We start from the raw sequence: 15,915 nt of genomic DNA, 5'->3' as shown, positions 1-15,915 counted from the left end.
ACTAGCGCTGGGTCTCTGCTGCTGAAACTCAGCACTAGGTGCCGCCCCTTGGAAACCCCCGAATCAGGCTTGAAACGAGACAAAGGTCCGAACTGGCGCCTTGGGTGGCTCTTCCCCTTCGCCACGTGGGTGAAGGGGTAGGTGAGCGTGGGCAGCGGCGCGCAGTGCGTTTGCTCCTCACCGAAACAGCTTTTGTACGTTACCGGAAGGTCAAGGTGCGGGCTGTGTTGCTTTCTTACTGGAAGTGTGAGCACCACGTTGATGTTCAACTTGGGCAAAGTTGCATCCCTGGGGAGGGATAAGTTAAGTGTTCTGCTCTTTTTAAATTTGAGGAAGAAGGTTGGCTGTAACAGAGGGTAAGTTCTAAGTGCTGGTCATAATGTCTGTTTAAAAAAAAAACCAACACGTGATTGATTAATTGTGATGTTTAGAGAAAAATGCCTCTCCAGCCCTGGTTATGTATCAATATCACAGGGTAGCTGTAACTAGTGAGCCAGTCATTAAAGAAAAACAGGATCTTCAGTAGAACTTTACGATGCCAGAACACTATAGTCATGGCCTGTACAGAATCTGGGTGTTTGTAGGCATTGTGATTCTTGAGTGTTCACAAAGAGCGTGTTATGAAATGGTAGTTAAACCTCATAATACCATATTTGATGTGGCTGTGGTGGAAAAACATAACTGAAACCGTGGGATCGAGTCCTGGTGTTCCTCAATGGAACTGACAACCAGGAAAACACTCAGAAGCTGCACTCCCACGCGTGGGTTGGGTTTTGTGACGGAGGAGATACTATGACCCTGTTACAGTAAACTTAATTGAATATATCCTATCTCACTTGCAACATTATTGAGGTTTGGGGAAAGGGAGTTTCCGTGTATGGGAGGATAGGCAAAACCAGTGCCTTCTCTCCAAGAATGTTTTGGCAGAAAGGTGGTGTACCATAGTAGGCAGTTCAAATCCTTCTAACATTTGCTTACTTAGCAACTTACTCAGTGGAAGTTTTAGCAATTAAGGGGTTGGAGTCTTGTTCAAGGCTATTTCACTTGACAAAATGTTGAATTCTGTTGAGGAGAAATCCTTTTTTTTGAGGACTTCAGTACGTAGTCATGTCTGTCTGTATTGCTCTGTGTTCTTTTAGAGATCACAGCTGCTCAAGCATTGATACGCAAGGCACTAAGTCTGGTGTTCTTGAGTTCATACAACGTCAGAGTAACTTTTTAAACCTTGCAACCTTTTCCTTCATCTGTTTCTGGTATTGCAGTGGGGCTAAACTAACACAAGGAGCTTAAGTGAAAAACAGACTTGATTAAGTAATTAAATTCCAGATCATTGTATTGTTCTTTCCTGTATTGGTTCAGAGCTCTTCTATTAGGCAGGATTACTTGCTTCAGGGAAACAATCAGGTATGAGGAGTATCATCTTCATCAGTTTGGAAAGGGGAGGAATGAGTATTGTGAGTAGGAGGGCCTTTCCTCATGGCCCTTTCTAAGAGGGAGAGTTGAAAGACCCTATGTGAATCTTTGTGAACGAGCAGATGATAAACTTGGGTGGGTGGGAGAAAGAGGCAGCTGCTCTGGTAGGCAGATTTCCTTGGCTTACTTTGCTGTTTGTAACATAAGAGAAAGTTAATGCAGTGAAGAAAACATGTAAAAGAGTTATGTATTGAAGAAGGAGAATTGGAAGAAAGCTTATTATGAGAGAAGGAAGCCACAGGAGGCATCAAGTGATAGAAATATGCGCATCAGTATGAGTATTAAGAACACCTCCCACTGAAGACTTGGAAAATAGTGAAAGGAATGGCAGAACAATGGGTAAAGCACGTTCTTGGTGGCTGTTCTAGTCTGTGGAATTCGTGAAGTGGATATAATTTGAAAGCATAGTTACAGCTTAGGTACTTAGCCTGTAATCGCGGAGTCTTGAGTTCTGAGAAGCAGACAAATATGAATAGTGTGCACTGTGTCTGACTTTTACTGCAGATGGTTGTTAGCAATGTGCTTTTGGTAGAATTAATTGAAAAACTGATGATGTTTAGCATTAGAGCAGAGAGCACTCATGTTCTAAAAGGACCTCCTTTGAGGGGTGGGAAGAATTCGTCATTTCAAATGGAGGTAGCCATGCTGGAAGAAAATTGAGGTTGTGCTTTCTTTCAGAAAAGCATTGCAAATAACTTCTCTAAGTGAATTACATAGTTGAGCCTGTTCAGTTTAGCTAGTAGCATGACTAGGCAATTGTGCATTTCTTTTTCAGCAAATGCAATTTATTGCTCAATTGCTTTAGCAACGCAGTGGTGGGGGGGGGAGATGTTGGAAGACTTCCGTGTCATAACTTCACGTGACTGTTCTTTAATTTCTTACCACTCTGGAAAGACTTGATACTAAGAAAGAAATGCATAAAGAAACCAATAGGTTTTTAGCATGAAAAAGTGCCAAGTCTGAACATCGTGATATGTTGATATTTTAAGAATGACAGCTGTGGTTGCACAGAAGTTGCTGGTTATGTGTTATGCTCTTACTGATTACGTTCTGTATCCACAGGGGTTTCTGGTCAATTCAGCTGTAGCTGTTCTGGATGTTGCTGATCTGTGAAAGCAGACCTAGGACATACCTTTGTTACTTTACTCTGTGTGAAGTTTATTTCAAACCTCACCCTAGTGACAGAAAGCACCTCCAGGAAGAGTTTTCTAAAGTGTTAAACCAGCTTCTCAGTTTCAGAGAAATTATCTACTGTTTGATAGTATCTGGAAAGTTTTCTGGTCTCTTTTTGTGAGAACTGGAAGGGTTTAGTAAATGAGGCCATGGCATTGGTCAGAAGGGAGGTAAATGGTTGTATCAGTGACTGTGTGACATAGTGTCCCATCCCAGACATTGTTAGAGAAATTACATTTTAGGACTGGAGTGTAAGGAAGGAAATTTCCCAGGACGCTGCTGAAGTTTCCAGCACCCCTTGGCTCAGGAATTTCTTGACCTGAGTTTCTGTTAGGTTTTTTTGAGTTAAAAGGTTTTGGCGATCTGTCTTTCATTAGTTGGTCTAACAGCACTTTTGATCTCCTTTTAATTTTGGCTTTTTTAATGTCAGGTGGCTTTAAATTATCTGGTTTGTCTATTATATGGAGGTTTACTTTCTTTTAATTTCAAAACTGTTTTCTGGTAAGTTGCTGTTTGCTCCAGTGAGTATTTCTTAGAAATAATTTCCTGTTCACCTTCTCTAGATAATACTCATGATTAGTGTATGTTATCTTTCTACTTCTTCTCATCATTTTTTTTAAATAATCTATCTCTTGCTGGTATAGAAGATTTCTAACTGATCAGGTGCTTGTTATTTTCTGTTTTGTTAGCACAACCCAAGCATAATCTATTCCTAAGTATAAAGTGCAGTTAGGATGCTGGAATTTGATTTTTTTTTTTTTTCTCTACTTCATATCTTCAGTAGAGAATAGTGGTTTCTTAAATCTATCCTTTCCTGAGTATTATCCTGTCTTGTTCTGCTACTGTTCTCTGTCCTGTCCTTCCTGCTGCCAGCTGCTGTTTCAATGTCTTAGCAGGTTTTTTTTTTTTTTTTTAAAGAAGAAAACCACTAATAAAACTTGCCTGTTTCTCTGCTGCTTTGCTGCAGAATAAACCAGCAGCCAAGTAGTTAGTTTTGTGACTGCCTTTCAAATTCTGACCTTACCACTTCACAACAGTGGTCCCTTTAAGCTTTGATTTTTAGGTGTTTCATGGTGTTCAGCTGGGGTGTTGTAACAGCAGTTGCAGGCAGGAGGTCTGGAACAGTTCCACTGCTGTCTCACTTCCAGTCTGTAGCCCTAGTCATTCCAGAAAGCAAGCCTGAAGGTAATGGTGAGTTTAGGACACAAGTTTTTAGGGCCAACTAGATGGTTAGAAGACTGGAGCACACAATGTGTGAAGGAGGAGCTGAGTTTGCTCAACCTTGAGAAGGCTGAGGAGGGATTTTAGTTGCTGTCTTCAGCTGTGAAGTGGGACGTCAACCAGACTCTTCTTGAGAGTTGCGGAGTGAAAGGACAAGGGCCAGTAGATACAAGTTGCAAAGGCAGATACTCCAATGAGATAAAATCGAAATCGTTTACTGTGAGGATGAGCAAACTCTGGAACAGCCCAGAGAGGTTATGGTATATCTTTGTAGATATTCGGAACTGGAGTGTATCTTGACCAACCGTCACATTTGGCCCTGCTTTAGGCAGCGAGTTGGATCAGATGACCTCAAAGGTCCCTTACAACTTTTTTCTATAATTGTAGAAGTAATGTGATATGGTAAGAAAACTACCGTGTAGTTGGCACAGAATACAAAAAAACTTTGTCTGTGTAATGCTGAATTTCTGGTAGAAAGCACTGAAGCACTCTGCCTTTGGCACGGTAATAGCCTGGATCACAGCAACGTTAAAAACATTTTATTCAGCATGTGTTTGACATCTTCAAGCTTATTAGATGTGACTCAACTTACTCTTAGTGAAGTGCTGTCAATAAATTTGAGTTTCATCAGAAAGCTGGTTGTAAAAGATTTCTGAATTGGCAGCAATTTAGTGTGCTTCATTGTTCAGGCTCCATGCTGGCAAGTGGATCCATCACACAGACATTTAGTGCTTCTTGCCATAGAGCTGTTTTCACATCCAGATAGTTACGATAAAAGCAGGTATTTTTTTTTTATGCATTACCTTACAATGTCTATTTGCACAGGTAAGCCTTATATTTTAAAGCAGTAAATACTGCTGTGTGTAATATTACATCCCATGCCATGAGGTATGGTGTTGTCCATCTGGAAGGACAGTTTACAATTTCAATACTGCCAGTTTAACAAATAATGTTACCTTAAAAAATAGCCGTTCTAAAAGGCTTTGTGATTTGACTCTGCTAATGGTACACTCTATCCATCCAGAACCGATGTTAGAAAAACACCCAGGACTCTGTTGGAGTAGGGGGGTGGGAGGTAAATCCCAGCTTAGCTGATGTTTAGGATGCGTGATTTGGGTTTTTTAAAGTTTGTATATAATTTTTTTTTTGCTAACTTCTGGATGCATTACACATTTTTCTACAACATGTTATAGTGATACTGTATCTGAGTTTATTCATGGCAGTATGGGAGAAAAGCAGCTTTTTAAAGACCAAGCATCTTCAGAATGCTTCTTCTGCTTAATGGAGCAGAATAGCAATTTAAAAGGTTTAAAAAAAGTAACTTACATTCTGATATTAACTCCCTCCATATTTCACAAGCAAGATATGACTGATATAGTAAAACAATGGCAAACAAGTTAGAACCACTCCTGCCTGATCCTGGAGGCTGAGGCAGATATTGTTAAACAACAAACCAAAAATCAGAGCTGGAGAAAAAAAAATCAAGAGATCATCTAGCCTCATCCCCTGCCTCAGGGTAGAAGCCGCAGTTGAAACACTTTTGACATGTACTTTGAAGCCACTCACTGATCAAGATTGTCATCTACCTAGGCAAGACCTTCCAGGGTCTTGCTATTGGGAAAAACTTTTCCTGAAGTCTAACCTCAATCTCTTGATGCAGTTCAAGACCATTAGTTCTTAGTCCATCCACTACTGCTTTTCTTCTTCCTTGAGGGAGTCACTTCTTTACTTAAATACAGCCATTTCTTTCCCCATCTTTCCTATGTTAAACCCAACTCATTTACTCCTTACAGTCATTGTTCTAAATCTTGTCTGAACTACTGCAGCCAGGAGGGCATGCAGGGTGGCAGGTGTGAGCTGGGTACACTTGGGGGGTGTAAAGCACTTTTTTGCATTTACTCAACAGTGTTTTGTTTTGCACTCTATTCTCTACTCCTTTTTTTCCTTTCTTAATACTTTCAAGGATTCTGGCTTCTACTTTTATGTCTTGATGTTTTTTGATATGGCAGTTATGGCTTTTGGTATCTGTGAGGGATGGCGAAGTCGGCAGCTAAGGAAATTGTATATAGAAACCTTTTTTTAAGGTAGCAAAGCTTGTACTAGAAGGTTGCTCTGATGCAGGATACTTAATGTGAGTGCTGTTAAATAGCCTGTCTTTAAGTGAGGAACATGCAAAACATAGAAATAGAGCCAAACTTTACCAAAGCCGCGTAGAGCTGGACCCTCGAAGTGTAACAGCTGAGACTTAGAAGTTACCTGCGTAAGACCAACTATCTAGTTTTACCCCGAGCTGTGTATCAGATCTTGTGAAACCTTTGCACTGGCATTGTGCCTGTTTCTGTTGTAGGTGAAAGAACTCTTCCGCTCTCTACAAGTGGAGTACTATGCTTTGGAACTTGATATAACTGGTAAGTAGAAGAAAGAAAATCTTATTGCATGCTGCTTAATATAACTAAAAATGGGTGAATGCATAACTCCTTAAGCTGCCTTAAACTAACTGGAGCATATATAAAACAATTTAAATAAATTTTAATATATGCAGAGAGAAAAGCAGTTGGGCTTCAATGAGGATTTTAACACAGGATGTGTTTCTAATATAACTGAAGGGTTTGACTCTTACTGTACAATTTCTCAATTGATAGAGCATGTGAGATCTGATTTCTCTCTGATGAGCTCTGTTTTTTGGGGAAAACCAGTGGTGTTTTTCTCCTACCTCAGATGCTTCTGTGGCCTTAGATGAGTTGTTGTTAATGTTTGACGTGGTATGTGGGTGACCTTCCTAGCGAAAGTTGCTGAATCATTGGAAGGAAGGGTAAATTCCAGTACCTTGGCTGTTGCTAGTTTGAGGTTATTTGGTTTTTTTAAAGTCCAAGCTGCTTTAGTTTTAGCACATGTGTAGTGCCTCATGCATATATGTACACAATGCATCTAGCTTTTAACGTAATTTTAAGAACAAGTAGTTTTTAACATAACTCTTAGTATGTTCTATGTGCACTTGCATAGAAACTAGGTAATTCTCATGAATGAAAAGCTGTTTTTATGATTTGTGATATCTGGAAAAGAATTTGTGTAGTGTCAAGTGTGACACTGTCTGGGACCGATAAGAATCAAGACTGCAGGGACTAAACTCTATTACTTCAACTTAATTCTGTAGAATTCTATTTGGAAGCACCCATTTATCCTCAGTATTTAAGCATGCTCTTTGGAGAAGTAGTTTCCAAAGACTTGCTTATGATCAGGGAGTCTACAAATGCGATGCTGTAATTACTTTCTTGGCATGTCTATAGTATATTGCAGTTGAAACCTTTAATACTTCAGGTTGTTTTAAAAGCTCCCTTCTTGAAAATTGTATAATGTATCTGTTTCTTTTACTCTCAGATGATGGACCCAGTATTCAGCAAGTGTTAGTAGAGCTAACTAATCAGAGGACAGTGCCTAATGTATTTGTGAATGGAACTCATGTAGGCGGCTGTGATTCAACTTACCAGGTAACTTTTCTTTAAAAATCAGATGGAAGTAGACAAGACTAGTGAGCGAATTTTCTGTCTGATTCTAATAAATTTTGTGTGATGTGTTAGACTGGGTGACCTTGGTCAGAAAGGCAATGTCATTCAGTTTTTGTTTGCTCAGAAATGTGTGTGGTAATTTGATTTTGGTTTGTTTTTTTTTTTTCTCCCAGGCTTATCATGATGGATCACTACAGAAACTTCTCGGGGATTGCAAAGTTGCAGAACCCTATGATTATGACCTCATTATTATTGGTGGTGGCTCAGGTGGACTTGCGTGTTCCAAGGTATGGCATGAAAATTGCGTTCAAGAACAGATCGTATATGAAACTTCTTCAAAAGTTAGTCTCTCTATTGATCATGATAGTTTGAAACAGTCTATATTTTGATGATTACTGTTCATCTTGTTAATTAATGAATCAGTTGTGGTCTAGTACTGTGCTCACTCAGGAGATTGTGGTCTGTGTGGACCAGTTTACAGCCAATATCTATTCAGTTCTTATATATCAGTTATATATCTTATATAACTTATATATGTATCTTATATAAGATATATATATCTTATATATCTTCTATATCAGTTCTTGATCCTAATAATAGGTTATAGGTTCGTGGCTGAGGGTGAAACCAGGTGGTTTTTTAGTATAGCCTCTTCATGTGTAGTAAACAAACAGTTTAATGCTTCAAAACAGTAATCTGGAGAATTTAAAGGCTACTCTTGAAGTACTTTTGACTGTTTAGGACTCAGGATCACCAGTTATCTAAAAAGAAGTGCTCTCAGTTTTTCTCTGAAGGGGCTGGTTCTTTAGTTCTCTTTCCAGCTGCTTTTTCAGAAGTAGTAACAAGAGCCCGTGTGCCTCTTACACAATCTGCTGTTGTTCAGAGTGCCTCAGGACCGAAGGTGTGGATTCAGATTTCTACCTGAGAGATTTGAATACACGCTTACCACCTCTTAGCCAGGTATCCTAACCACCAGTTTATGGCTTGGGCATGGTGATGTTATTCTTGACAGCCTTAATAATTGCTGTACAACCATACAGTGTTAAGTGTGCAGCTTTCACTACATAAATATAGAAATGTAAACCAAAGTGACAGTTGACTTCTCAGCTGGGCATTTTCAGAATGCTCCAGCTCTCCTCACAGGACATCAATGTCAGAAGGCCTTCTGGGACATCAGTTATAAACCTGCTGATAATTACCAAGCTATTCAGAGTGAGAGAGGTCAGGTACTCGCAGAATACAAGACGGTTGACTAAACCTTGTTTGAACCAGTATTGCAGGAACTGTGCAGGAATTCTTAGATTTGAGGAACCTAAATATTTGACCCAAGCCTTTGAAAGATCAAACAATGGGTTGATTCAATCAAGTGCCTGGTAATTCCTTGGATAGAGTGTCATAGGATTATTCAGGTTGGAGTGGACATGAGGAGAATGTCTAGTCTAAGCTCCTGCTCCAGGCAGGGTCAGCTGTGAGGTCAAACAAGATGATGTAGGGCTTCATATATTTGAGTCTTGAAAATAGCCAGCGGTGGAAATGGCACAGCCTTTCTGGAAAATATGTTTCACTGCTCGAGTGTCCTCACGGAGTGTAAGTTCCGTATAGCTGGTCTGAAACTGCCTTATTTCAACTTGCAGCTGTTGTCTTTTGTCCCTATACTGCTTGCCACTGTAAAGAACCTGGTGTAGCCATTTTAATGACCTCCTCATAGGTTATTGGAAAGTTGCTGTTAGGTCCCCTCCAAATGCACCTTCTCTTCAAGCTGGATGTCTCAAGTTCCCTCAGTCTTCTCGTAGGGTGTGTGTTCCAGCCCCCGAGCATCTTGGTGGTCTTCTGTTGAACTGTCTCCAGTTTATTAATGTCACTTTTGTTTTTTTCATTCATGAACATGTCAAGTCAGTCCTGCCCTCCTGAGAGAAAAAGAACTAACAGCAGAAATACTTAAATGGCTGAGGCAGAAGAGGATCCTAGGCTGATAAGCCCATCTCGTATCCTCTTCAGATCATTGTTTTTGACAGTGTAGGAAGATTTGGATGCAGGATTGAACATAAGCATCCCATCAAAGTTTGGAAGAAAGTGGTAGTTTTTGAAGGATTTAAATTTTTGTCTAGAGAAGGAGGTGGAAGAGCCACATATGATAATGAGACTATTGAGCAAAGGAGCCTTCTGTTAGTCCAAAGTATACTGTGACGGCAAACGAGTGGATAGGCTTTCTCGGTCAGGCAAAGTTCAGTAATGCTGTCTTGTCTCTCTAATAGGAAGCTGCTACCTTGGGGAAGAAAGTAATGGTATTAGATTATGTTGTTCCAACGCCTCTTGGAACCTCATGGGGTAAGATTCTGTTCACATGTACTTTATGATGTTTGAGTGCCAGTGATAGATACTGAGTGGTTAGATATTATGGATTCATATTCTTAGAAATTGTGGCTGAATTCCTGTAGTTCTGTAATACGGATAACAAAGAAGTTGTTTTCCTGCCTCATGCCTGCTTTTCTGGACAGTTATTTCTGTTTTGTGCATTGCTAACTCTCAGTTCTTTGTCAAATCATGTCTGGGTAGTGTGTGTGTATATGTTTGTGGGTTTTTATTTCCATTTAGTTCATCTAGTTCTATTTTATGGACAACTGACCTAGGCTACCTTTAGAACAGGGTGACTATGGCTATGCATGCCTCACCTTCCCGCAATTACAGACAGCTGCTGTCTGACCTTATTAATGCTATTGGCAGGTGAGAATGAGTAAGGGACTTCATTGGTCAAGTTTGGTTGATTTGAGGTGTGAATGTGCTTTCATAGCCATGATTTCAAACAAATAGGTGTTTCAAATTCCACATAATAGGTGATACTAAACTCTAGGAACCCTGGGCTTTTTGCCTTCTTAATTGCCAACCTGACTAAAACCTGAAGCACTCTGGAGGAAGTACCCTGGGTCTGTGTTGCAGAGAACACACTGTACCTTTCTTGGTTCAGTGAGTCAAGTAACCTCTCAAACTGAATACAAACTTGTAAGCTTAGTTCGTTGTGTTTTAAAATGTCTCATACAACAGAAATTTCGTATTATTTGGGTGGCTATAGCAAATGCCGTCAACTGATAGATGGGTGATTGTACACATAGGATAGGAAAAGCGTAAGTGTCCTATTCACACAGGTAGTAACACAGTTCTTTCCATCTTAGGACTTGGTGGCACATGTGTAAATGTAGGTTGCATTCCTAAGAAGCTAATGCATCAAGCAGCACTTCTGGGTCAGGCACTCCAAGATTCAAGGAAGTACGGGTGGCAGTATGAAGAACAAGGTTAGTAAGAACACGGAGGACAGACAAAAGTATACAAATGTAACTCTAAACTTAAGATTGTTCTTGTACTTTGGAGGTTAGTAAGAACACGGAGGACAGACAAAAGTGTACAAATGAGACTCTAAACTTAAGATTGTTCTTGTACTTCGGGCTTGGAAAACTAGAATTCAGTAGTTTTCTTAGGTGAATCCTAAGAAGGTGTCCTCCTTCTTGAGTTATAGCAATCTTTAGGGTTGCAAGCTAATTGTGTTTTGTTCTGTATATTATCTGAATTAAATGAAATAACTTCTAGAATGGGCTTATTTGGGTTAGTAACAAGTCAGGTAAATATTAGCCTAGTAGACAAGACTTTAATATTACTGATCATTATTTTCATCATTACTGGTGAAAATGATGTTTTCTTAGCATGATGTACAATGAATAAGGCTTAAGTTTTTGTTTAAAGGTTCATTGTACTTTAGTTTCTTTAAATATGAAATTTATGTCATATTTCAGTTAAACACAACTGGGAGATCATGGTGGAAGCAATTCAAAACTACATTGGTTCTTTAAACTGGGGCTATCGAGTGTCTTTAAGAGAGAAGTCTGTGACATACCTCAATTCTTACGGAGAATTCATTGAACCACACAAAATTAAGGTATGTGCTGTGTTCAAAACATTTTGTTGGGAGTGAAAACTCATATTCTAAAACTGCCTTTTAAAATCTGACAAGGACAAGGCTTGATCTTGATACTACTAACTTAAGTCGACTGAAGTTAAAAACTCATTCATGAAGTGATTATTGTACTTTAATACATACCACAGTGTTCGCATACCTAGTAACTGTTATGTAAGAGTGATGTGGATATCTGTAAATTGACATCTTCTTGAATAGATTGAGAAGGTTGTCTCAATTGCTGAGACTGAGGTCAGCAGCCTGAGTGGGCAAGGGGAGGAACAGAAAGAAAATCTTCGTACTAAAGAGCAAAGTCTATTGAAATTAAATTCAGTTTAAGCACTCGTGTAACAGTGCTGCTAGAACCTTATGCAGTATAAGAATTAAAGCATAAGATAAACTGTCAGTTTTGCAAGACAAAACATGTGCTGGCAAACTTGCCGTAAGCGATCATATTGTATCAGGGTTAACTGAGAAGTGGTACATATTGAAGATGGCTGTTTGGTTCAGTGGGTGTAGTTGTCTGTTTTCCGTATGAGTTTGTGAAGGCTGAACTACATGTGTTTTAAACCAAGAGACCAGCACTGAAAAGATAGTATGCTCAAGTTACCTCATCTACCCACTGCTCTAGTGCCTGCATATGCAAGTCATCTAACTTAAGTGTCCTTAGCCTATAACTGAAGTAGAACAGAGAGACTTTCAGCGGGAGGCTGGACTAGATGACCTTCTGAGATCCTTTCCAACCTGAATTTTAACTGACGACTTGATGCAGGGCGAAGTTTTCCTTCATTTGTGTTGGAAAATAACTAATGAGTAAGAATGAAGGTCAAATTTTGAGAGACACATTGGCAAGATGAAATTTCCCAAGACCAAGGGCCTCTAGAATCAAACTAGCTTGAATTCATTTAAGGTTAGGTCTTAGGCCCTCTGAAATCATGTAACTAGACTTTTAAAAAATTTCTCCATTAGCCTAAGAACTAACTAACTGATGTTATTCTGTCTGTCACTACCATTGTCTTGGCCTTCTACTGGAAGGATCCTTTCCAACCTGAATTTTAACTGACGACTCGATGGGGGGGGAAGTTTTCCTTCATTTGTGTTGGAAGATAACTAATGAGTAAGAATGAAGGTCAAATTTTGAGAGACACATTGGCAAGATGAAATTTCCCAAGACCAAGGGCCTCTAGAATCAAACTAGCTTGAATTCATTTAAGGTTAGGTCTTAGGCCCTCTGAAATCATGTAACTAGACTTTTAAAAAATTTCTCCATTAGCCTAAGAACTAACTAACTGATGTTATTCTGTCTGTCACTACCATTGTCTTGGCCTTCTACTGGAAGGGGACAGGGGGTCTTAATTTGTTGTGGCTTTTATAACTTGAAAGTGAATTTGTTATGACCAGTTCAATCTAAATGAGTAGCTGAAATGGGCAGGATTGTTACTAAAGCAAGAAGAGCCTGATAGTTTGTGATCTAAACCTGTTGTTCTTCAGTGGCCTGCATGGCTTCGCTAAATGCATTAGTTCTTGTTTGAAACTGCTTCTTCTTGATTCTTAAATGTATCCACAATATTGAAGGGGAGACTTACATTATTTTTTTCATCTTCAAACCTGTGATAAAGACTTTCTTAACTGTGTCTATATCAACAGGCAACTAATAGAAAAGGACAAGTAACCTATCACACAGCAGAGACTTTTGTCCTGGCAACAGGAGAAAGGCCCAGGTATCTGGGTATCCCTGGAGATAAAGAATATTGTATTACAAGGTGAGGTGGAAAGGCATAATAAACCGAACTCTGCTCTAGTGTTTGCAGAGACAAGCAAGCTTGTGTTGAAAGAGCCTTGTAACTTGCACCTCTTTTCTTTTTAGTGATGACCTCTTCTCCCTGCCTTACTGCCCTGGCAAAACTCTAGTTGTGGGTGCTTCCTATGTGGCTCTAGAGTGTGGAGGATTTCTTGCTGGTCTAGGACTAGATGTCACAGTGATGGTGCGATCCATACTCCTTCGGGGCTTTGACCAAGACATGGCAGAAAAAATAGGAGCTCACATGGAAACACACGGCATAAAGTTCGTGAGGAAGTTTGTACCGATTCAGGCAAGTGCTTTCTTTAGGTTTCTTCTCTCCATGCAAAATTATTTTAAACAGCGCACTTAGAATGCGTGTGCTGTCTGGGAAGGCTTTGGCTCTGTACAGGAATAAATGTTTTATGAGATGAAGCTTTTTTTTTTACTACTGAATGATAGTGTAGTAGGTCATGGTTTGAAGTGACAACGTAAGTGAGCTCTGCTGCTTAAGGTCATTCTAAGCTTACAAATATTTATCCAGGTTGAACAGCTGGAGGAAGGCATGCCTGGAAGACTGAAAGTGATAGCAAAGTCTACTGAGGGACCAGAACTCTTTGAAGAGGAATATAACACTGTAAGCATTTCTAGATTTTAAATAACTGAAGATGGCAGCACGTGAAAATGTATTAAAATACTTTAGAAAATGCTCAGGGAAAAAGTAAGGGAAATTTGCATGGAAAATTGTTCACATGAATTACTGGCCAAAAAAAATACATGAAAGTTCAATGGTCATCTTCAGTTGAGTCCTGTTAGCAGCATGGGTGAAGCTTTACATGCCTGGGATTTGGTTAATGTGAACAGTGTTGATCTGGTTTGTGTTCTGATATTAGTGTTTTGCTGCTTGTTGCCACTCTGGAACAAGTTGCATGTGGAAGAGCCTAAACTGTTGGCAGCTCTTCAAAAAAACTTTTGGAAAAGTCACTTCAATCAATATGCTTCAGGGTTTTGGTTTAGTGGGGTTGGTTTTTTGTTTTTTGGGTTTTTTTTTAGAAAAAGTCCAAAGGAAGTGTCATGTTGATTATGCTTTTCTTGCATAAAATTATTTCATTTAATTTTGGGGTTTTTAGGTTTTGATAGCCATTGGTCGTGATGCATGTACCAGAAATATTGGTCTGGAGACAATTGGTGTCAAAATCAATGAGAAGTGAGTACTGCTCAACTCCCCTAAATGTGATGATTCTGGGTTTTGCCCCTTTAAAAATACCCTAATGATACAGATGTGTTTTTTTTGTTGTTGTTGTTTTTTTTTTTTTAAATTAGCTCTCTCTCTTATACCTGGTTGTTATGTCAACCTTTAAAACCTTTGTCTTTCCTGGAGTTAATGGACAACTGTACTCAAATCCATTTCTTTAATACGTATTTCATAAAAGAACTATTCTGAGTTAATACCTGCTTGTTGGCCACCATGCTTGAGGAGTAGATTTAACATATTTGCTTAGTTTACTTAGAAACTACAGTTTAATATTCTGTTAAATTAAATGTTTTATTCAGCTCCTGGCAGGTTAATCTGGGGATTCTAAGAGTCAGGAAACTGCTCACTGGCATCACTACAAAAACAGTGCAAAAGAAGAGGCAGGATTATGTTGTTGAAGAGAAGGAAAAATTAATGTTGCGTGTTGAATGTTGCACGTTAAATTTTGCAGCAGCCAACAACTTACTAAGCCAACTTACTTAAAGATGCGAGTGATACTGCAGCTCTTCCTCGTAGGGGAAAATGTACATCGCAAGCTGTGCAGTAATCAGGTTAAAGATCATGAGTCTGAAGATGTCTGAGTAACTTCATTGTCATCAGACATGCACTGTTGCTCAGGTCAAAAGTGGCCTGCTGAAAACTGACCTGAGCCATGTGTCAGTCGGAGGTAATTGCTGCTCTGAAGAGTTTGCTGTTGAAGAAAGGCATAAGCATATTTAATAAAATGTACTTATTAATTAGAGTAACATCTTTGTAGCAGAACTTCGCCCCTCTTTTTTCTTCGCTGAGCCCTGAGGAAGGTTATGATACTGAACTCTGTTCTCTTCTGTTTGCTTTAAAGGAATGGGAAAGTACCAGTAAATGATGAAGAACAAACCAATGTGCCTTATGTTTACGCTATTGGAGACATATTGGATGGAAAGCTTGAACTTACTCCAGTTGCTATTCAAGCAGGCAAGCTACTAGCCCGCAGGCTTTATGGTGGTAGTTCCACAAAGGTAAAGCTATAAGAATACAGCTTCAACTTATTTCTGTGCTTTTTGCCTGAGAATTACAGTAACACAAGTTGATTTTTCTACTCGAGTGTGGGCACTGCAAGTGTCTTGTCCTGTTACGTACTGTACAGAACTCGCATAGTCTGAATACAAATTTGTTTTTTATTTTTAGTGTGACTATGTCAATGTACCAACGACAGTGTTTACTCCTTTAGAGTATGGCAGCTGTGGGTTAGCTGAAGAAAGAGCTGTAGAAGAATATGGAAAGCAGAACTTGGAGGTGAGAGCACTCAAGATTTAACTTGTAGCTTGAGAATGGGTTTGTGTGGTTTTTGTTTTTTTTTTTTTTGGCCTTGCTGCTTTGTGCTCATGTTAAAACATAAGGAGGAGGTTAAGGAGCTAGATAGCCAGACGACAACGCTTCCGCGATCAAAGACCTAACAAGATATTGGGCTCGCAGAAATCCAAGACTGGTATTGGTGCCACTAGAGTTGTATGTAGCTATTTGCTTGCTGCCGAGAAGCATTTGACTTCAGGACGCCAAACTCAAGTTGCAAAACACTAGG

The 15,915-nt window shown here is 39.4% G+C and overlaps 1 protein-coding gene across 1 annotated transcript in view; it reads left to right on the top strand.

Annotated features, from left to right (window-relative positions):
- Positions 1 to 6,220: 6,220 nt before the first annotated feature.
- LOC104491552 (thioredoxin reductase 1, cytoplasmic-like) overlaps positions 6,221 to 15,915 on the top strand; it is a 13,063-nt gene continuing 3,368 nt past the window's right edge. Inside the window, exons 1-12 of the mRNA XM_010133999.1 lie at positions 6,221 to 6,275; positions 7,246 to 7,355; positions 7,547 to 7,660; positions 9,629 to 9,701; positions 10,544 to 10,663; positions 11,159 to 11,301; positions 12,967 to 13,082; positions 13,187 to 13,412; positions 13,644 to 13,736; positions 14,230 to 14,306; positions 15,196 to 15,352; positions 15,522 to 15,629. Of these exons, the coding sequence (XP_010132301.1) occupies positions 9,656 to 9,701; positions 10,544 to 10,663; positions 11,159 to 11,301; positions 12,967 to 13,082; positions 13,187 to 13,412; positions 13,644 to 13,736; positions 14,230 to 14,306; positions 15,196 to 15,352; positions 15,522 to 15,629 (1,086 nt within the window). The 5' untranslated portion in view covers positions 6,221 to 6,275; positions 7,246 to 7,355; positions 7,547 to 7,660; positions 9,629 to 9,655. The remainder of the gene's footprint in view (positions 6,276 to 7,245; positions 7,356 to 7,546; positions 7,661 to 9,628; positions 9,702 to 10,543; positions 10,664 to 11,158; positions 11,302 to 12,966; positions 13,083 to 13,186; positions 13,413 to 13,643; positions 13,737 to 14,229; positions 14,307 to 15,195; positions 15,353 to 15,521; positions 15,630 to 15,915) is intronic.

Source organism: Buceros rhinoceros, unplaced genomic scaffold (assembly GCF_000710305.1).
Source record: "Buceros rhinoceros silvestris isolate BGI_N320 unplaced genomic scaffold, ASM71030v1 scaffold2184, whole genome shotgun sequence".
Lineage (NCBI taxonomy): Eukaryota > Metazoa > Chordata > Aves > Bucerotiformes > Bucerotidae > Buceros > Buceros rhinoceros.
Note: the sequence above shows the minus strand (reverse complement) of the source record. Positions and strands in the feature narration are given on the sequence as shown.